The 21,620-nt window shown below is 47.4% G+C and overlaps 1 protein-coding gene across 5 annotated transcripts in view; it reads left to right on the forward strand.

Moving 5' to 3' along the window:
• The window catches only part of FZD3 (frizzled class receptor 3), a 34,304-nt gene extending 17,077 nt beyond the window's left edge, over positions 1–17,227 (forward strand). For 4 of the 5 annotated variants that reach the window (XM_077925377.1, XM_028725239.2, XM_028725238.2 and 1 more), the window contains 4 exons: positions 956–1,973; positions 7,296–7,444; positions 9,344–9,577; positions 10,629–17,227. In XM_077925377.1, coding sequence (XP_077781503.1) covers positions 956–1,973; positions 7,296–7,444; positions 9,344–9,577; positions 10,629–10,842 — 1,615 coding nt within the window. In that variant the 3' untranslated portion in view covers positions 10,843–17,227. The remainder of the gene's footprint in view (positions 1–955; positions 1,974–7,295; positions 7,445–9,343; positions 9,578–10,628) is intronic. The other variant, XM_028725241.2, reaches the window with a different exon arrangement.
• The last annotated feature ends 4,393 nt before the right edge of the window (positions 17,228–21,620 follow it).

Here is a 21,620-nt window from a genome sequence, read left to right on the forward strand (position 1 = left end):
GTTGGTCAAAGTGACTGATTTGATTTATTTTAATTAACAAAATGTACCGTATTTTTCGCCCTATAGGACGCACTTTTCCCCTCCAAAAATGAAGGGGAAATGTGTGTGCGTCCTATGGGGCGAATGCAGGCTTTCGCTGAAGCCTAGAGAGCGAGAGGGGTCGGTGGACACCGACCCCTCTCGCTCTCCAGGCTTCAGGAAGCTCTGCACAACCCTTGGGAGACTGGCGCCACTTCGCGCCTGCTTCCCGATGGCTGCACAGAGCTGCCTGCAGTCCCGGGGCCAGCGCAGCTCTGCACAGCCATCCGGAGCGGGGCGCGAAGTTGGGCCCGCCTCCCGATGGCTGCGCAGAGCTGCCTGCTGTCCCGGGGCCAGCGCAGCTCTGTGCAGCCATCGGGAGCGGGGCGCCCGCCTCCCGATGGCTGCGCAGAGCTGCCTGCATTTCGAAGCCTGGGGAGACTGGCGTGACTTACCGCTGGCCTCCCTAGGCTTGCGGATAGCAGGCTGTTCTCGGGGCTGGGATTGGGGGAAGCTCGGGCTTCCCCTGCGCCAGCCCCGTGCCTGGGGGGGAAATAATTTTTTTTCTTTATTTCCCCCCCCCCCCAAAAAAAACTAGGTGCGTCCTATGGGGCGAAAAATACGGTATATACTGCTTAATTTTAAATAAGACCTCTAAGCAGTTTGCCAAGAATACAAACATTAACATGATCAATAGAAATCAAAGTTTAAAAACAAGTTTAAAAGCAATGTCTAAAACTCCCAGACTACAGTGTCAGGATGTTACTTTGATTATTAGGTAGACAGCCTGTCTCAAAACCTTGAGGCGACAACATCTCCTCCTCTCCGTCCAACATTTTGTTACTCCTCCAAGGGCCAAGGAAGCCGCATGATTATTTTGTTGACATTAGTAAAATGTGTGTGTCCAACAGCAGGTTCTCCTTTCTTGCCATTCTAGGTTCCCGGATTGTGACGAGCCTTACCCTCGCCTTGTCGATCTCAATGTCGTTGGGGAAGCGACGGAAGAAGCGCCAGTGGCAGTGCAAAGAGATTACGGCTTCTGGTGCCCCCGAGAGTTGAAAATCGACCCGGATCTGGGCTACACATTCCTGCGGGTACGGGACTGTTCCCCTCCTTGCCCGAATATGTATTTCAGACGTGAAGAGCTCTCTTTCGCACGATACTTCATTGGTGTGATCTCCATTGTCTGCCTTTCGGCCACCTTGTTTACTTTCTTGACTTTCTTGATTGACGTCACGAGGTTTCGCTACCCAGAAAGGCCCATCATCTTTTATGCCGTCTGTTACATGATGGTATCGCTCATTTTCTTCATTGGCTTTCTGCTAGAGGACCGGGTGGCCTGCAATGCCTCCAGCCCCACCACGTACAAGGCTTCCACGGTGACTCAGGGCTCCCACAACAAAGCGTGCACGATGCTTTTCATGGTGCTCTATTTCTTTACCATGGCTGGCAGCGTCTGGTGGGTGATCCTCACCATTACTTGGTTCCTGGCAGCTGTGCCAAAGTGGGGCAGCGAAGCCATTGAGAAGAAAGCCCTCCTCTTCCACGCCAGTGCGTGGGGCATCCCAGGAACCCTCACCATCATCCTCCTAGCGATGAACAAAATCGAAGGCGACAACATCAGCGGCGTGTGCTTTGTTGGCCTCTATGACGTGGATGCCTTGAGGTACTTTGTCCTTGCTCCCCTCTGCCTCTATGTGGTGGTTGGGGTTTCTCTGCTACTCGCCGGCATCATCTCTTTAAATCGGGTTCGTATTGAAATTCCTCTAGAGAAGGAGAACCAGGACAAGCTGGTGAAATTCATGATCCGGATCGGTGTCTTCAGCGTCCTCTACCTCGTGCCACTCTTGGTTGTGATTGGCTGCTATTTTTATGAGCAAGCTTACCGAGGTGTGTGGGAGACGACGTGGATACAGGAACGGTGCAAAGAGTATCACATACCCTGCCCTTATCAGGTGAGCAAGCATCTATCTCTGCAAGGTATTTGCACATGGTCCACTCCCATTTATTCCCAGGTTTATAAACCTGGCGTCGCTCTCCTACTTCCTTGTAGGAACATGCTGCAAGTACATAATCATGTAGACAACTGGAAAGTATGAGTTAGGGAAGAATGCTGGTGGAAAAATGAAATGAAATAGGAACAGGAGTTGGAACCATCAGAACCTTTTTACCGGTGGATTATTTTTGTCCATGATGGTAGGAAGGCCAGCTGTTTAGGAACTGAAGGTTTATAATATACAAAGCACATAAAACTGAGTTAGATAACCAAGACAATCCCTGCCTTGCAGGCTTACAGTCTAAGGATGACATGGCACAGAAGAGAAAAGGGAGCAAGCTTGCATGAGGGATAGTTTTAGAAAGAACAGGTACAGCCCATTGGAAAGAGGCCATCTCTCTTCTAGGTTTTCAGGGGAATTTTGGTTAATAAATAGACTTTTGAGGTTGGATGGAGGTGACACATGGCTTTTTCCTTGCCAAAGTCAACAACAGGCTTATAAAGGCAATAGGAGGACAGGAGAAATTGGGTTGGTGGTTGGGTGAGATAAATAAGGCAGGCAAGTTTGCAGTCACTCCTATTTCTGTTGCCAAAAGCACAAGGGAACAACAAGGCAGTCCCTCCTCTTTCACCCCAAAGCAGCCCCCAAGTCCTCACTGCTAATATTACAACCACCATAAAGCAGGTGAGCTGACAACCCCCTCCTCCCCTGTCCAATACCACCTGCTTCATAACGGGGCACAATATCGAAGGGCCAACTGGCCCAGCATTCCTTCTGCTGCCTCCATCACCAGCACAAAGCAGACAAGCAGCTTAGAAATCCAACCTCCATTGCCCTGATGGGGCCAACTGGCCCATTTTGTTCATTAATATTGCTGTGCTTGAACGATGGGGTTTTCTTTAAGCAAGTAGGGCTGAAATATAAGAGATTCTCAAGTGTTTCAGCAGCTGTGGTTGGCATAATGCAGCAGGCTTCACATACACACTCCTTGCAAATTTCACCTGTCCCTGGGTCTTTGCTGCTTTCTTCCTCCCGTAACTTGTTCTAGCACAATGAGATTAAAATCTTTCTCATTACTGTGACATATACCTGCACCAGCAAATATCACATTTCTTTCAGTAATATTAAGGGTGGGTGTGGTTAACGTGCATAGCTGTGTAACAATATGCAGAATGGCTGCTTCCCAACTGCTCAGAGTTGAGAATTTAATCAGTAAGCTTATCTTGAAAAGAACAGATTAATTATGTTTATTGGGCTACTGAAAGCTTAATGAGGAGAACATAAAATTCACAATGCTGCTTGATAGTTAAAAGGGGGCGTGTATGGAGGAAGAGTGTAAATCTGCCAACTTCTATTTTGATATGAGAATGGAAGATACGCCATTTTCTAGTGACAGGCTTTATGCCTTTTGCATCCTACGCTTAAGATGCTTGCAAAAAGGCTCCACAGTTTTAACATCCATGTACAAACTTCTAGGAACTCCAACCCAATCAGAGGTTCTTGGACCCCTGTGTTGCATGCCTGTTGCATCCTCCTTACGCACGGGCTGGAAGAGTGAACATGAGGACGACACAGCTGTGCAGGCATGCACCCTTCCAACCAGCCTTTTGCATCCTCATGACGCCCTGCCAGCCCCACACGACTTTGCCAGGCTGGGATCAGACGCAAAGCAGCATGGGACTGGCAGGGGCGGCATGAGGAGCAAAATGCACCCTCGAAAAAACTGCCCCCCCCCCTCTCCCCACCCACACTACGCCTCTGCTAAGATCTCGTGTAGTGGGAGTGAGCCGGTTGGGTTGGACTTTAGGACCCACCAGCAGAGAAGGGAGGACAAACATCTTAGGAAGGAGGCAGAGCTCCCAGCATTCCTCGGTCTGTCCTGCCTTCACAGCAAGCAGCACACATCTTCCTTCAGCTCCAGTGTTTGTCACTGGAGGTCTGTTGCCCTGCCAGCTTTCCCCCTCGCTTCTGCGGCTTCTACCCATGAACCGTGTACACACTTTGGTTGTAGCGCCAAAGGTTGTTGGCAGACTCCTTTCCGTCTGTGGAGTTTCCCCAGCAGGAGCTGGTGCCGTCCATTTCTGCTTCCCAGCTTAGTCGAGATGGGAGCAGATCAGTTATCTGTCTTTCAAATCACCACAGCCCTGTTTTATTTTTGGAGTTCTGTTCAGGAAAGTGCTCTTCTGCTCCCCAGGTAGCCGCAGGCCTAACTCTGAGCAGTGACTGGAAGTAATTTGTTATATAAAGGGAGCAAGAGTGTGCTAGCTCTTAATTGCAGCTGGCAGTTCTCCAGAGTCGAACCTAATCTATGTGAGCAAACAGCAGGAAAGGAAAGATGTGCACAGCTCTCAGTCTTGTCCAAAGCGTGATGACGTTGGGCCTGTCCACCGCCAGACCAGGAGTGAGATGCCACGTCCTCTGAAGCTGTGAACAGATGGTTGAGGATCCTGCAGCTATTTGGAGCTTGAGGATCTTGCAGCTATTTGAAATCTCATTTCAGAGAGAAATTCACAAGTCTTCAGATAATTGGAGGATCTCCCAGTTTGGATTCTTTACTTCACCTTGTGATGAGAGGGACAGAGAACAGGCAGTGCTGGCTGTGCGAGCCAAAGACCCACACCTGGTCTCTCCTTGAGGGTAGTCCCAGGGGTGAAATGTTGAAAGAGGTTTGGGTTGTTCTTAGCTTTCCCTCAGGAGTGAAATTGCCCAGACCAGAAGCTACTTGCCATCTGGTCTAGTCAGATACGCTATCTGAATTATAGCTTTGAGACTAGCAGAAGCAGCTGCTGTTTGGAATTGGGAAGATCTTGAATTCTCAACACCCTGTCCTAGTTGTTCTTTGCCCTGTGCACAGTATCAATTAAGGGAGTACAGGGCACAGACTGAGACTGCAGCTCCATGAGCATTTTTTCCCCCAGCTTTGTGTCGCTTCCTGTCAAGTGGGATCAACTGCCACTTCATTGTCCAGCCACCGCTTGGCATCTCTCATAATACGTTTTTCTGCCTCAGAGCCATAACAGAAGCTGATGGCATTTGACAGGCACTATAAATGCCTCCAGATTCAGCTGCTCTGAAAGTGTCCTGGGTGGCATTTGCAGGGGCTTCAGCTCCACTGTTTCAAGAATAGGATTGATACTTGTTGAGAAACAGCCAGCATTGCAGAAGCAGAAGAGCAGTGCTTCGTAAGTTAGCTTTCAGTGAGTGTATGCAGGCAGTCCTTTCTGAATCTTCAATGGAACAACTGCTTTCTCGGCCCTATTGTGCTATCAGCCCCAATCAGCTATGGTAGCTTTATAGCTCTACAAATTAATGGAGCAGGTGTGCAAGCCTCAATTGCAGAAGGAGAAAAGGCCTTTTCCCTTGTGCCTTGCAGTGCCAAGCTAGAGATGATGATAAGCATGCTTTGTTGTTGTTTAGTCGTTTAGTCATGTCCAACTCTTCGTGACCCTCTGGACCAGAGCACGCCAGGCACTCCTGTCTTCCACTGCCTCCTGTTAGTAGCTTCGAGAACACTGTCCAGCCATCTCGTCCTCTGTCTCCAGGTAGTGTGGTTGCTGACCTTGAGCCAGACATCCTGGAGAGTGAAGTCAAATGGGCCTTAGAAAGCGCTGCTAATAACAAGGCCAGTGGAAGTGATGGTATTCCAGCTGAACTATTTAAAATTTTTAAAGATGATGCTGTTAAGGTACTACACTCAATATGCCAGCAAGCTTGGAAAACTCAGCAGTGGCCAGAGGATTGGAGAAGATCAGTCTACATCCCAATCCCAAAGAAGGGCAGTGCCAAAGAATGCTCCAACTACCGCACAATTGCGCTCATGTCACACGCTAGCAAGGTTATGCTCAAAATGCAGCTACTGCCCAAAGCAGCACCCCAACATTTTGCTCTCCCATAATCCTAGCAGAGTTTACAGACCTTGTGGTGTTTGGCCTTTCCCTGCCCCTTGCCAGCCGTTAGCCCATGGAATATTGCAAAATCAGGATGCTTACAAATTACACCGGATACTATGGAGGAGGACCTGGATGGTTTTCATTGCTATCTTCACAGTTAGCATACACTCTGCCCTAGCTCATAGGTGTACCATGCGTGATTGAGCCTGATTCTCCACAACTCATTACACTTGTGTTTATAAAATTTCATATATGCAAGTAAGAGACAGTTGCTGTCGTGGGGCTGTTAATATGAGATTGTGACTCTCCGCATTTAGTGAGGACTTTTTTTAAAAAAAGATATTTATTAAAGTTTCAAAATATTACAAAAATAAGAAAAAGAAAAAAAGAAAAAAGAAAATACAAAGTACAGAAAAGTAAAAACAGTTAAAAACAAATCAATCTTTCCATATCTTGTCTTTCGTTTGCTTGTTTCCCTGACCTCCTCACACCTCCCTTTTTTGTATTCCAGTTCAGTTAGTTAATTCAGCAAATCCTTTCCCTCTTTGTTTTTATCTTAATCCTTTATCTTAATATATTATAACTTTAGATTATCACCTGTTAACAATCCATTTTTACATATTCCTTTATAACATTGCTGCTAAAAAAATCTTAACTTCATTCCAACATCATTCTAACATTCATTAATTTTGCAATATTTCTGTAAATAGTCTTTAAATTTCTTCCAATCTTCTTCCACCGACTCTTCTCCCTGGACTCGTATTCTGCCGGTCATTTCTGCCAGTTCCATATAGTCCATCACCTTCATCTGCCATTCTTTCAGAGTGGGTAGATCTTGTGTCTGCATTTAGTGAGGACTTTCACAGCATTTCCACCAAATAGTTGGTCAGCTAAGGAGCTATCTTGTGGTGCTCACATGTCAGAGTGCTTTCCCCCCACAGTTTTGTGAATTCAGTCCATGGCAAGTGATAGCATTGCCATTATGATCCAAACGTACTTCAGCTAAACAGAGCGGGAGTTAATTCCATGTGAATACTTCACACGCTTCTCCAGGAAAATCTATTGAAATCAATTGTTTGGGTGTGATTTGTGCCTATTTTCCTTGCCAATGTTACCTCTCTGTTTTAATGGTTATGCACTGACATGTTCTCTGGCTTTGGAAATACTTAAGGTACATGAGGAATTAAATTGGAGTTTTGATTGAAATGATTTTCTGTGTGACTGAAATACTTCAGATAAATTGCCTTGATCTATCTGGATTCTGTGGGCCCATTATGTAGATGGGAAATGGAGGGACTGGACTGATCTTTGCTTTCTGCTAGTGAGTTAGAGAGATGGAGTTGTGGATCTGCAGCAGTGTCTCATGTTTGCCCTTGTCTGCTCCTTCCAGGTCACGCAGATGAGTCGTCCAGACTTGATCCTCTTTCTGATGAAGTATCTGATGGCTCTGGTGGTTGGGATTCCATCTGTCTTCTGGGTTGGAAGTAAAAAGACCTGCTTTGAATGGGCCAGCTTCTTCCATGGGCGCAAGAAAAAAGAGTGAGTTGTGATACATAAAAGGTGGCATGGAACAGGTTCTTCTATAACTCAGGAACATTCAGATTTTACTCAAAGCAGTTCTTAAGCGAGAGGCAGATTTTCTTCCCTCATTTTTCCCTGCTTGCCTTTTTTCAAGCTTTCTTTGACGGGTAAAAACAACAACTCCAAACTGTTGTTTTCATTTCATTTCGTTTTCTCAAAGGGGAATATGGAAAGAGTAGATCAGGCAATCTCCACGCCACCTCCCACAAACTCTTAAACTCCTTTCCCCAAATATACATGGCAATGGGGGGAGCAAAGTCCCCATCCACTCTTAATATCTCTCACTCCCCCACCCCACGCAGCATTCTGCATGCCAGAAAGAGGGAGGGGAAGGGCCTGCTGGGTAGCAGGGAAGAGACTTTGCTGCCAACATTGCTCCTGTCTTGCTGCTGGGGCAGAATGAGGCCACCAGATTGCTGACAGGTTCAATCTTCATCTGAGACCCTTCGCATTTCTCCATCCCTCTTGACAAAGGCCATCCATTAGGCCAGCCAACACTATATCTGTGCCAAACTGTGCTGAATCTGGATTGAAATGGACCCAGATAATCTGCTTAATTCAGCCGTGCTTGTTGTTGAGCCGCCGCCACCTTCTCAAGCATTCTGCCCCCGAAGGGGATATTGGCAACTGGGCGATGGTTGTTAGTAGTTGCTGGGTCCAAAAAAAAAAAAGGCTTGTTAAGGAGAAGCCACAGTTCCTTCAAGGCAGACAGCACCACTGCCTCACACAATGAAGAGTTCACCTTAGTCAGGGGTGCAGAATAGGCTCTGGCCAGCAGGCTTCTTTACCTCTGAGGGAGGCGTCTTACAAGGCCACCTTCTATAGAGTCAGATCAGCTGCACTGACTGGGAGTGGCTCTCCACCATTTCACAGATGGATCATTCGTTCCCAGCTTTAGCTTGAAATGCCAAGGGTTCAACCTGGAACCTTCTGTGCTCTGATACTGAGCTGTGGCCCAGCCAGACTGTCTTAACCTATGCAGCATAGATGCTGAAGGTAAGACATGCTGAGAGGAGTCACCAGTGGGAAGACGGCTGTTGCACTGAGGCCCTTCTTCTTCTACAGCAGCGGTTCTCACCCTGTGGGTCCCCAGATGTTGTTGGACTATGACTCCCATCATTCCTGAGTTATGGCCTGGCTAGCTATGGGTGATGGGAGTTGTAGTTCAACAACATCTGGGGACCCACAGGTTGAGAAAGGCTGTTCTACAGGTTTCTCAGAGGCTTCTGGCTGACAATTTTTTTAAAAAAGGATGCAGGATTAGGTGGCCCCCCTTCGGCCTGGTCCAGCCGCGGAACTCTGCAGCTACTAACAAAATTCCTTCCAGTAGCACCTTAAAGACCAACTAAGTTAGTTCTTGGTATGAGCTTTCGTGTGCATGCACACTTCTTCAGATGCTATCTTCAGATGCTATTCTTCAGATGCTATCTGAAGCAGTGTGCATGCACACGAAAGCTCATACCAAGAACTAACACATGCACACTTCTTCAGATGCTATCTTCAGATGCTATTCTTCAGATGCTATCTGAAGAAGTGTGCATGCACACGAAAGCTCATACCAAGAACTAACTTAGTTGGTCTTTAAGGTGCTACTGGAAGGAATTTTTTTTTGTTTTGTCTGCAGCTACTAGTAAAACCCGATGCTTGCCTCCCCTCCAAAAATTATTGCTGGCTTGTATTTCTACAACAGTGAACACCATTTCTAGGTCTGAATGATCCAGATACAGCAAGAACAGACCCCTCCCATTCGCATTGGCTATTCAGTAGATTTTTTCGCCACTTAACCTCTGCATGCTCTTGCCTATTGTCATCTGTCTCTCTGGAGTCAAACTGACGAGGCTTTACTGTTGTAAACAGGGTTGTGAACGAGAGCCGGCAAGTGCTTCAGGAGCCTGATTTTGCTCAGTCGCTCTTGAGAGACCCCAACACACCCATAATCCGCAAGTCCAGAGGCACCTCCACCCAAGGGACATCCACCCACGCTTCCTCTACCCAGCTGGCTATGATGGACGACCAGCGAAGCAAAGCGGGCAGCGTCCATAGCAAAGTCAGTAGCTACCACGGCAGCTTGCATAGGTCACGGGATGGCAGGTGAGGAGACTGAAATGGCTGTGTAAATGCAACACACCTAGGCAGAGAACACGTCGCCATTTAAACAGAGGGTTACCAGTTGCTGGATGAATTTGTGGAAGCTGATAGCCTTTCCCACATCCCTTAGTGGTCTGTTTCAAGTTCTGTCATAGAATAGAATCATAGAGTTGGAATAGACCACAAGGGCCATCGAGTCCAACCCCCTGCCAAGCAGGAAACACCATCAGAGCACTCCTGACATATGGTTGTCAAGCCTCTGCTTAAAGACCTCCAAAGAAGGAGACTCCACCACACTCCTTGGCAGCTAATTCCACTGTCGAACAGCTCTTACTGTCAGGAAGTTCTTCCTAATGTTTAGCTGGAATCTTCTTTCTTGTAGTTTGGATCCATTGCTCCGTGTCCGCTTCTCTGGAGCAGCAGAAAACAACCTTTCTCCCTCCTCTATATGACATCCTTTTATATATTTGAACATGGCTATCATATCACCCCTTAACCTCCTCTTCAATAGAGGTCAATAGAGGTGTGAACTCTTTTTTCTCTCCCACACTGTCCACATAGAAAACAGCATTAAATGGAGTTAGATCCTGGCCGTTCTTGCCTACCCGGGCTGGCAGCAGTTCTCTAGGGTTTCAGAGTGGGTTTTCTCCTGGCCATCGAATCACAGAGCTGGAAGGGAACACACACACCCCGGGTCATATGCATAGCTGTCAACTTTTCCCTTTTAAAAGGGAAATTCCTTTATTCCGAATAGGGTTCCCCGCAAGAAAAGGGAAAAGTTGGCACCTGTGCATATGGTCTAGCCCCCTGCAATGTAGGAATCACAGCAAAAGAATCCCTGACAGATGAGTATCCGACCTCTGTTTAAAAACCTGCAACAAAGAAAACCGGCCTTTGTCTAAATTCTCAGGGAGGCCTGGGACTGAAACTGAGCTCTGCTGAATCCGATCTGCGTTATGCATTGTGTGGGGTGGGAGGGGAGGTCCTGCAGCTATCTGAATGGGAAGCCCATTCTTGTCTGCGTTACTGAAACAGATGAGTCTTTATGAATTAGGTATACCCCCTGCAGTTACCGCGGGATTGAAGATCGACTACCTCACGGCAGCATGTCCCGACTGACGGACCACTCCCGGCACAGCAGTTCCCACCGGCTCAACGACCAGTCGCGTCACAGCAGCACCAGGGACCTCAGTGGCAATCCGGTGACCCACATCACGCATGGCACCAGCATGAACCGGGTGATCGAAGAGGACGGTACTAGCGCTTGATCCACGCTTTTCTCTGTTCCATGAGCAATGCTCGTTCCATTTCAGTTCAACAGTGTTAGCCCTTTCTCTTAGGTGCTAAGCTTGCCCCGGTGGAACCTAACCATCTGCTGCCTTTTCCCCCTAGTCAGCAATTTCTCAGAAACATTTTCTCCCAGCAAAGGTATGCTGCTCGATCGAGTCTACAAGCTAAACAGTTTCTGGTACTTGACTCCTCGATACAAACTTTATTTATTATGCTTGACAACTGGAATTTCTTAGCGCTGTTTTTTAATGGTCCGTATGCTTCTCTAAGAGATGTCTACTATGAAGATCCTGTGGAAGGGGGACAAAAAAAAACCCCAAGCAGAAGACTGGCTTTTTGTTTGGAAAAAAATTCCACCCCTGCAATCTTTTTGTTGCTGTCTCTGATTAGATAATAAACTGGTTAGCTGTTCTCATGCAGCGCAGAGGGTGGGCTGCATGTTTTTTAAAAACTGCACAAAGGACATCTGTAGGGGATCAGCAGGAGATTTTAAGCGGTTACACTGGAAATGCAGCAGAAGGATAATGAGCAGAGAAGGCTCTGCATAAGGGTGTCTGCTCTTAACTGAAATTGCTAGTCTCTGGGAGGGAGGGAGGGTGGGTGGGTATGAACAATTGGTACTTAGCTTCTTGTATCGTCTGTGCTTTTGTAGAAAATGTTCCAATTTCCTACTTGTTTACAGTTTTTACGCAGGGAAGAAGGGAAGTGGGCGTTCGTTCCCAAACTGTATCCGTCGCCTCCCAAGCCCAACATGGATGCGAGAGGGAAATGGATTTTGACAATTTAGCTACCTTTTGTTCTCCTGACGAATATTGTGTAAATACCCCCATCCCTGACCCCTTTCAGCCTCAGTGCCTTGAACAGCTCCTGCTGTATCTAGGGCATTCTATGGGGGTGGGGTTAATGACCTCTATTAAGACATAATGGGAACTGGGGTGCTGTTTGAGAGGGGAAGGGCAAGTGGACCCATTCATGCACTTGCTAAACTGTTGGCTTGTTTAATGAAGTGTGCTTTGGCCAAGGCCTGAGAACAGTCATTAAGGAGAGAAAAGTTTGAATTTGCTCGTCGCTTCGCATTCCAAGCTCAAGGAAGGGAAGTGGAAGACACACAGAGCAAATGAGGCTTTCTCCACCCGGTTCCTTAAATCAGGTTCAGAATAGGGCTGAGGGAATTCTTTGTGGAGTGCGCTTAGCTTCCTTTTTCAAATGTTGCTGTTAGGATAACTTAGTGCGGGTGCTGAAGGCAGGCTCATTTGAACCATGCGTTTAGTTCAGGGGTAGCTGACGACAGCCTAAGCACTTCTGAGTCGGGACGTCCATGTGGGTTATTTGAGGGAGGGGGAGGGTTCTTCAGACCTTAGTCCAGTGTTTTCCAACCTTGGGCCTCCAGCTGTTTTTGGACTACAACTCCCATCATCCCTAGCTAGCAAGACCAGTGGTCAGGGATGATGGGAATTGTAGTTCAAAAACAGCTGGAGGCCCAAGGTTGGGAAACACTGCAGTTAGTCCATACAGCTGTGGCCATGGTGACCTTCCTGGACTCAAGACGTCACCAGTGCACCGAAGACTCTGACGTGAGAAGCAGATCGCAGGGGCTGGGATCCCAAAACCTGCACTTCCCTCCAGCCAAGGGGACCTGGGGCTTGTGCTTCCTGCTAGAAGCAGACCTCCCGCAGAGCATGCCAAACAGCTCTGGAAAATAAGGGAACTTTCTCACAGCAATTTGGAATACAGCAAGGGGGGTGCTGTTAAGGGGCAAAGGTCCTGTGGGTGAACCTCAAGTGGCGTTTTTGAATCCCAGCCCAAATGTGAAGCTGGCCTCAACTCCCCCCCCCCCCGCTTTATTTGAAAAATTCAGGATTCAAGGGGCAGCTTAAGGTTCCCAACCTCGGGGTTTGCGCTTTCAAAACAGGGATATCCGATTAAGATTGCCATCTTAAACATACAAGCTAGTAAATCTCATTAGACAGAGTGGGCCTTGCTTCTGAATAAACGTACATGGGGTCTGGTTTTAAGTATGACTTGTCCACCAGCTTTGGCCATGTACTTGTGCACTCCTGTGAATGATATGCAAATGAGTAATTCATATATGCAAATTAACAGTCCTTGCTGAAAACGTTGCCCACACCGCTTTTGGGAAGTAGACTTGATTTTTCTAAGGCAGCTATTGGCAAGTGTTTGAATTGTTGCCACAAGGAAGCACTGGCTTGTGTTCGAACCTACCTCACCTATTGCTCAGTAACCCTATTGCTGGGGAATGTACAGTTGCTTTCTCTTAATATGCTTCACCCATCTGATCTGTGTCTGCTATATGACGTGCAGGAAACATGCCAAACACCTGCACTTGGATGCTAGCGCTTAAGGATTGTGACAAAGCATTGTTTCGTTTTTATAGAATTTGTGGTTCCTAACATTTGATAGTATTGCAAGAAAGCGGGTGTTGGGTGGAAGGTGAGGGGACCTCACTCCCCGCAGCGACTCCACACGAGGGGGGGGGACCTTGGAGAACCTGGGATTTAAATGCTACCCCATAAGAAACCGCCCCACGGCTACCTTTGGAAAATCTGAAATTGCTTGAGCTCCTCATTTCCTCAAATGAAATGGGCAGCCCAACTAAGGCTGGATGCTGGGCGACCTGGCAAAGAGCAGCAGGTGCAAGTTTTATCTGATGCAATGAGACTTCTTTGCTCCTCCCTTTCTCCTCCTCAAATAACACATATACTCTTCAAATCAAATACTAGTTTTCTCATCTTCTCCTCCCCCCCCCCCCCCCCGGTCGTTTTTCTACTAATAGTTTAACCTATTTCAACAAAATAAGTTGCTAATCCAGTATCTTTCAAAAAAGAAAAGTGTACTCTGGTGCGCATGGAGGTAGAAAATGTGATGTTACAAGCCCCTAACCCATGGGTAGGCAAACTAAGGCCTGGGGGCTGGATCCAGCCCAATCGCCTTCTAAATCTGGCCCCCAGTCTAGGAATCAGCGTGTTTTTACATGAGATACATAGATAAACTTTATTCGCATTAGCCACATAAAACAAGCAATATATACAATTAAAAAGACAAGAATGGGTACAAAGGAGTAGAATGTGTCCTTTTATTTAAAATGCATCTCTGGGTTATTTGTGGGGCATAGGAATTCATTCATTCCACCACCACCCCCCAAAGTATAGTCCGGCCCCCCACAAGGTCTGAGGGACAGTGGACCAGCCCCCTGCTGGAAAAGTTTGCTGACCCCTGCCCTAACCTGTCTTAGCTTCCCACCGCCTCTTCTGCACTTCTCCTAAGCCTGATGCTACTTAAAAGATGGGGTGGGGCTGGGTGGCAGGGCAGTTCTACAGTTGCTGCACCCCTCTACATAAATGCACATCTGGGGTGCAACCTAAGCTCGGTCCAGTATATCTGAAGGAGCATCTCCACCCCCATCGTTCTGCCCGGACACTGAGGTTCAGCGCCGAGGGCCTTCTGGTTCCCTCACTGCGAGAAGTAAGGTTACAGGGAACCAGGCAGAGGGCCTTCTCGGTGGTGGCACCTGCCCTGTGGAACGGCCTCCCATCAGATGTCAAGGAAATAAACAACTTTCTGACTTTTAGAAGACACCTGAAGGCAGCCCTGTTTCGGGAAGCTTTTAATGTCTGATGCATTACTGTATTTTAATATTTTGTTGGATCCGCCCAGAGTGGCTGGGGAAGCCCAGCCAGATGGGCGGGGTATAAATAATAAATTATTATTATAAGCTTGCACCAGCTCCCAAGTAAATTTGGGGTGCTGCTCTGTTTATATCACAATGCACATAGAGGCTTGGATTCCTGTGGCATTCACTGCAGAAATGGCCTCTTGGGTGGAATCTACACGCATATTAAAAATGTTCTGAAAATGCTGTTGTCGTTTTTTAAGCGTTTTTAAAAATACAGTGGATTTTCCATAAAGCTTACTATCGCCATCTAGTGTTACATTGTATATTTGAAACACACTTCAAACGTTTTATTTGCGGCTGTATAGTTGAGTCCTCGGACTGCATGCATGCCTAAAATACTAGGACAAAGCCACCGATTGCTTGAAATGCCTCGGCCACATTGTTCTGCTCTTGTTGCAGGGAAGTGGATAGATTGTTAGGCCAGCTTGCAGCATGTACCGCTTCCTGGTTTGCCAGAGAAGCTGCTCTGCTTTAGCTACACAGGCTCATAAAAAGCCAAACCCTCAACTGCTTGGGGCAGGGATTAAAGTAAATCAGAATAGGAGAGGAGGGGTTTTTTTTGTAACAGCAAAGGGATTATGTTTATTGATACTTAGTTTTGCAAAGGGTCCCCCCTTCCCACTCCCCTTGGCTTTTGCAAAATGCCGTTGGAGTGTAGCTAGATTTGGCTTAAATGGGTATAGCTCCAGGCATCAGCAATAATTCTTCTGTCAAGTGTGATGTGGTACAACAGGGCAGGGTTTTTAATGTAAGCTCTGTTATTTTCAATCCTTGGCTGTAGTCCTGGGTATAAAAGGGGCACACGGATGTGAAGAAGATTGCTGGTGTTTTTCTCCAGTGAAGGAGAGAGCCCACCACTTCCAAGGTAGCCAAAAATATATTCCTAAGGCTTAGTCAGAATCTCCCTTCTTGCAATTTGAAATCAATTTGAAGGAGCGTCTCCACCCCCATCGTCCAGCCCGGACACTGAGATCCAGCACCGAGGGCCTTCTGGCGGTTCCCTCATTGCGAAAAGTGAGGTTACAGGGAACTAGGCAGAGGGCCTTCTCGGTAGTGGCGCCCGCCCTGTGGAACGCCCTTCCAGCAGATGTCAAGGAAATAAGCAGCTATCTTATCTTTAAAAGACATCTGAAGGCAGCCCTGTTTAGGGAGGTTTTTAATATTTAATGCTATATTGTTTTTAACACTTGATTGGGAGCCGCCCAGAGTGGCTGGGGAAACTCAGCCAGATGGACGGGGTATAAATAATAAATTATTATTATTATCTTAGCCACCCTCCTCCACACACATTCCAGCTTTTCGATATCCTTAAATTGTGGTGCCCAGAACTGGACACAGGACTCTAGGTATGGTCTGACCAAGGCAGAATAGAATTGGTACTATTACTTTCCTTGATTGGGACACTAGGCTTCTGTTGATGCAGCCTAGAATAGCATTAGATTTATGTTATTTTTCTCTGCTGCATCACACTGTTGACTCATGTTAACCTTGTGATCTGCTAACACCCCCCTGGATCCTTCTCACATGTACTGCTGTCAAGCCAGGTGCCCCCCATCCTATATTTGTGCATCTGATCATTCATGCCTGAATGGAGAACCTTACATTTGTCCCTATTGAAAGTCCAGTTCTCGAACTATAGAATGATAGAACTGTAATCTGTTGAGGTCTTCCTGGATCCTAATTTCTATCGTTTCAGAAGAATGGAACCATGTTTCCCCTCCATTGCAACCAGGGTGGCCGAGAGAGCCTCAAATCCCATTTTATTGAGAATTCATTCAGTTTTGTGGAGGGCACAGTTCGTTCTTCCTAGCAGACTTAAAAATCGCCTTGCTTCAGCTCCCATGGAGTTCAGAACCATGTAGCCAAGCCATCTAGAACAGTCTTCCCCAACCCTGTTGACCTCCACATATTGGACTACAGCTTCCATCATCCCTGAACACTGGCCATTCTGGGTGGAGCTGATGGGAGCTGTTGCCCAAAGCATCTGAAAAGCACCACGTTGGGGATTCCTTCTTATATCCCGTGCAGGTAGCAAAATCCTGTATGCCTCAAAGAAAACTAGATCTGACCTCTAAGCAAGTTGACCCTTCAGTGCTGTATTTTTCAGTACTGCCTTAGATGTCGCGAGCTAGTGGATGTGGGCTCTCTCCTTGTCAGTGAAGGATCCAACTGATGGGTTAAGAGGTCGAAATGGCAGGAAATCACGACAGATGTGGGCTGGTTCCCCTTTCCTCTTTCATATTAATGGGATTTTCCGCTCTTAACAGCTGTATTTAGGGAACCAGAACCTCTGGTCATCTCCATCCCTCCCTTTCTCCTTATTGCTTGGATTGATTCATGTTTCTTGTTTCAGGTTTTCTGGTTTGCTATCTCTCTGAAATAGGAAAAACAATTCTGTGTTTGCGCAAGGTTCACCTGTAGCCGAAACACTTGCATTGCTAGCATGGTTCCTGACCTCTACTGCTAACTGGTTCAACTTGCACTAAGCTCCTCGTATATTTGATCTCTTCGTTTACAGTGCCCCCCCCCCCAGTCCTCCTCGGTTTTGTTGTTTTAGCACCTTAACTGTGAGTGTACAAATGGATTACATAGCATCAATTTAAGTATTTTGGGGTATGTTTTTGTTTTGTTTTTTAATTTTTAATAAAACTGCCAAAACGAAAACTTAACAGTTTCCTGTGCTTCTTATTTTGGTTACTACTACTACTTCTTTTAAACAGAAAGAATAAACTACAAAAAGTAAGCTTAGCGGCCATTATAGAAGAGAATATAGCCTCACTGGACTGTCCAAGGACACACATAAGTTGGTCGGCTGGTGCTGCACAGCCAACCATCTTGCCTGCTTCATTAGAAATTGTGTTCAATAAAATTTGAAAATTTGGGCTCCTCCCACAACCAGAGAAAGACAATTTCCCCTCCAGCGCTTGGGAGACATGTCCCCAGTGACTTCGCCTACAGCAGTGATTCTCAACCTGTGGGTCCCCAGATGTTGTTGGACTACAACTCCCATCATCCCTGAGCTCTGGCCTTGCTAGCTAGGGGTGATGGGAGTTGTAGTTCAACAACATCTGGGGACCCACAGGTTGAGAAAGGCTGGCCTACAGTTTAAGAGCAAGGATAGCCAAACAGGTACCCTTCAGATGGACTCCCAACACCCGTCAGCGTCAGCTAGCATGACCAGTGCTCAGATATGATGGAAGCCATGGTCCAATAACATTCAGAGAGCACCACTTTAGCTGCCTAGGAATTCCTTTTTTCCTTTTTTGTTTTGTTTTGTTTAGTCATTTAGTCGTGTCCGCCTCTTCGTGACCCCCTGGACCAGAGCACACCAGGCACTCCTGTCTTCCACTGCCTCCCGCAGTTTGGTCAAACTCATGCTGGTAGCTTCGAGAACACTGTCCCACCATCTCATCCTCTGTCGTCCCCTTCTCCTTGTGCCCTCCATCTTTCCCAACCTCAGGGTCTTTTCCAGGGAGTCTTCTCTTCTCATGAGGTGGCCAAAGTATTGGAGCCTCAGCTTCAGGATCTGTCCTTCCAGTGACCACTCAGGGCTGATTTCCTTAAGAATGGAGAGGTTTGATCTTGCAGTCCATGGGACTCTTGAGAGCTGAGTCTCCTCCAGCACCATAATTCAAAAGCATCCATTCTTCGGTGATCAGACTTCTTTATGGTCCAGCTCTCACTTCCACCCTTTTTTCCTAGAATCATGTAATTGTAGAGTTGAAAGAGACTCCAAGGGCCATCTAGTCCAACCCCCTGCAATGCAGGAATTGCAACTGAAGCATCCATCACAAGGTGGCCATCCAACCTCTGCTTAAAAACCTCCAAGGAAGGAGAGTCCACAACCTCCCTAGGGAGACCATTCCACCATCAAACAGCTCTTAGCGTCTTTCCAGCTCATTTCCACAATTTTCCCAGCTTTAAAGACGTTTTCGCTTTCTGTGCATTGCCAGGGCAATTGAAAGGGGACAGTGTTACTTTATTTGATAAAAAATAAATTGGTTGGTTTTTTTTAATCTTTTTTCCTACATGAGTGGCTTGTGGCACGTTCCCACTCAGCGAACTGAGAGCAAATAAGGCTTCTGCTCTGTGTGTGAGTGGGTCACACTAAATTCAGAAAGGAATTATTTTCGCTTGCTTGTCAGCCATGTAGGCTGTCTAGAAGGAGGCATTCCATTAGGTGTAAATGTCTGAAGCTCTGTAGAGTTTTATAGGGCAAAACCAGCACCTTGAATTGGAAGCTGGTGCAAGCAACCAATAACTGGTGTGTATGAATAATCATAGTTTAGAGGTCCCAGGCCCTAAGGAAATCAGACTATCCTCCACCAGGGCCAGGGCCTTCTCAGTGATGGCTCCGACCTGGTGAAACGCTCTGTCCCATGAGACCAGGGCCCTGCAGGATTTAACCTCCTCCTGCAGGGCCTGTAAGACAGAGCTATTCCGCCTGGCTTTCCATTTGAACTTAGCCTGATCTTTCATTCCCCTTCCTCCCCCTCCCCTTTTTATGAAGATTACCCGGTCTGGGATCCCACAGCTAATTCTCCGCTGACCCAAATAGGACTAATTTAGCCAGCTAGCCCTGGTGATCATCTAATGTTTATTGGATGAGCTTTCCTCCTAAATTGATTTTTGAATTCTGAATTTATTTTTATTCCCATTTTATACTGTATTTTATGCTTTTTTGTTATTGCATCAATTAAGTGTTTAAAATTTGTTGTTAGCCGCTCTGAGCCCGGTTTTCTGAACCGGGAAGGGCGGGTGTCAGAGACTGCCTCCAGGTCCCAGCTCACAGAGGACCAACGCTAGCCAGCGGTAATATACAAAAGTCTTTATTGAAGTACATTATCCATTTTCAAACCCTAGCGTGCGTCTCTACGTCTAGACACTAGACCGGCGAAGCTCCGTCTGAGTCTCCGCCCCCTATACACCAGCTTAAGACTCTAGCCTTACTCCACCTCTTCCGTCTCTCCTTCCGCTTCTGGGTCCTACCACCCCCCGGGGTCCCTTCCTTCCTGGACACTTCGGAGGCGGACCCCTCGGACTCTTCCCCCTCCCTTCGGCGGGCTTTGGGACCTGGCTCCCTATCCGGGCTGCTCATTGCGCCACCCTCTTGTACATTTGAACTTGGCCCGCGCGCGCTGCCTCCGACCTTCCTTTTGACCGTTTCCTCGCTCTCTGATGCAGGCGTGGCTAACCCTGACTCATGTCCTTCCGCTGACGGAAAGCTGCCTGATGCCGATGCCTGGGACTCCTCCCCCCTACTGCTCTCCGGTGGGGAAGCTGGTCCCGATTTCCAGCTGCTGCTCTCTGAGTCCCCTCTGGCCCCTCCTTCCTGAGGTGTTCCCTCTGGCAACCCCCTAGCTCTGACCACGGGAGCCCCTTTCTGTGAATCCTCCGATTCGCTGGAGAGACTTAGAGACCTCGGGCGGCTCTCATCGCTCACTTCCCCCTCGGATTCCTCCCCCTCGGTCTCTAATTCCTCCCTTTCCTGTCCCTCTGCTCCTGAGCCCCTGACAGCGGGGTATAAATAAAAATATATTATTATTATTATTATTACTACTACTACTACTACTACTGGTTCATAGAATGTCTGGTCTCAGCTGTTGCCATATTTTCCCTCACCTGCTGTTTATGAACCATCTCTCCAAGCTAGGCTCACTTGTAAAACATGGTGGTAACCCAAGGCAGAGGCTGCCCCAGCATGGATCATTGCAGCTTGATTTTCCACCTTGTGGCCTTGGACTGGCTAGAGGAGGAGAGGTGGGAGACACCAGCCAGGGAACCCCCCAAGGGAAATCCCAGAGGAGAAAGGCTCAGAGCCGAGGGATTGATGGTGGGTCACAGAGGAGAGGTCAGAGGGGGGAGATTGGGAGGAGGGACTGGATATTGAAGTGACAACAGGGTTTGGTGAGCAGGAGGAACCTGTGACGGAGCAGTTCAGACTCTGAGGCTGAAGCAGAGGACGGAGGTCAAGAGACTGCTGAAGAATCTCTCTCTCCAGCTCCAGGATAATGAGGAGAGCCAACCAGAGGCCAAAGGTGTGCAGGCACAGTTTGTAGCTGCTTGGGAAACATCTGGGAGAGGAGCAGCCTTGGAAGAGGTGGAAGGCAGGGAGCTTATAATAATGATGATGATAATTTATTATTTATACCCCACCCATCTGGCTGAGTTTCCGCAGCCACTCTGGGCGGCTCCCAATCAAGTGTTAAAAACAGTACAGATTAAATATTAAAAACTTCCCTGAACAGGGCAGCCTTCAGATGTCTTTTAAAGATAGGATAGCTGCTTATTTCCTTCACATCTGATGGGAGGCTGTTCCACAAGGTGGGCGCCACTACCGAGAAGGCCCTGTGCCTGGTTCCCTGTAGCTTTGCTTCTTGCAATGAGGGAACGCAAGAAGGCCCTTGGCGCTGGATCTCAGTGTCTGGGCTGAATGATGGGGGTGGAGACGCTCCTTCAGGTATCCTGGGCCTTTGAGGCCGTTTAGGGCTTTAAAGGTCAGCACCAACACTTTGAATTGTGCTCAGAAACGTACTGGGAGCCAATGTAGGTCTTTCAAGACCGGTGTTATGTGGTCCCGGTGGCCGCTCCCAGTCACCAGTCTAGCTGCCGCATTCTGCATTAATTGCAGTTTCCGGGTCACCTTCAAAGGTAGCCCCACAACCTTCAGTCCTGGCAACTGCTCCATAAGGGCAAGACCTACTAGGAAGCGTTGCTGAGTTGTATGCCGTTTCCTTGAATAAAGAGTGAACTGCAGTTGTACCTTGGATCCCAAACACTTTGGTACTCAGACATTTTGGCTCCCGAACGCTGCAAACCCGGAAGTGACTGTTCCGGTTTGCAAACATTCGTCCGATGGGGCTTCTGCGGCTTCCGATTGGCTGCAGGAGCTTCCTGCATCCAATCAGAAGCAGTGCTTTGGTTATCGAATGTTTTCAGAAGTCGAACGGACTTCTGGAATGGATTCTGTTTGACTTCCTTTTTTTAATATAATTTTTATTAATTTTCACTTTAAACAAAGAAAAAAAACAATAAATTTCAACCATCATTCACATAACTTCT

The sequence above is a fragment of the Podarcis muralis genome, chromosome 3, assembly GCF_964188315.1.
Source record: "Podarcis muralis chromosome 3, rPodMur119.hap1.1, whole genome shotgun sequence".
Taxonomy (NCBI): Eukaryota; Metazoa; Chordata; class Lepidosauria; order Squamata; family Lacertidae; genus Podarcis; species Podarcis muralis.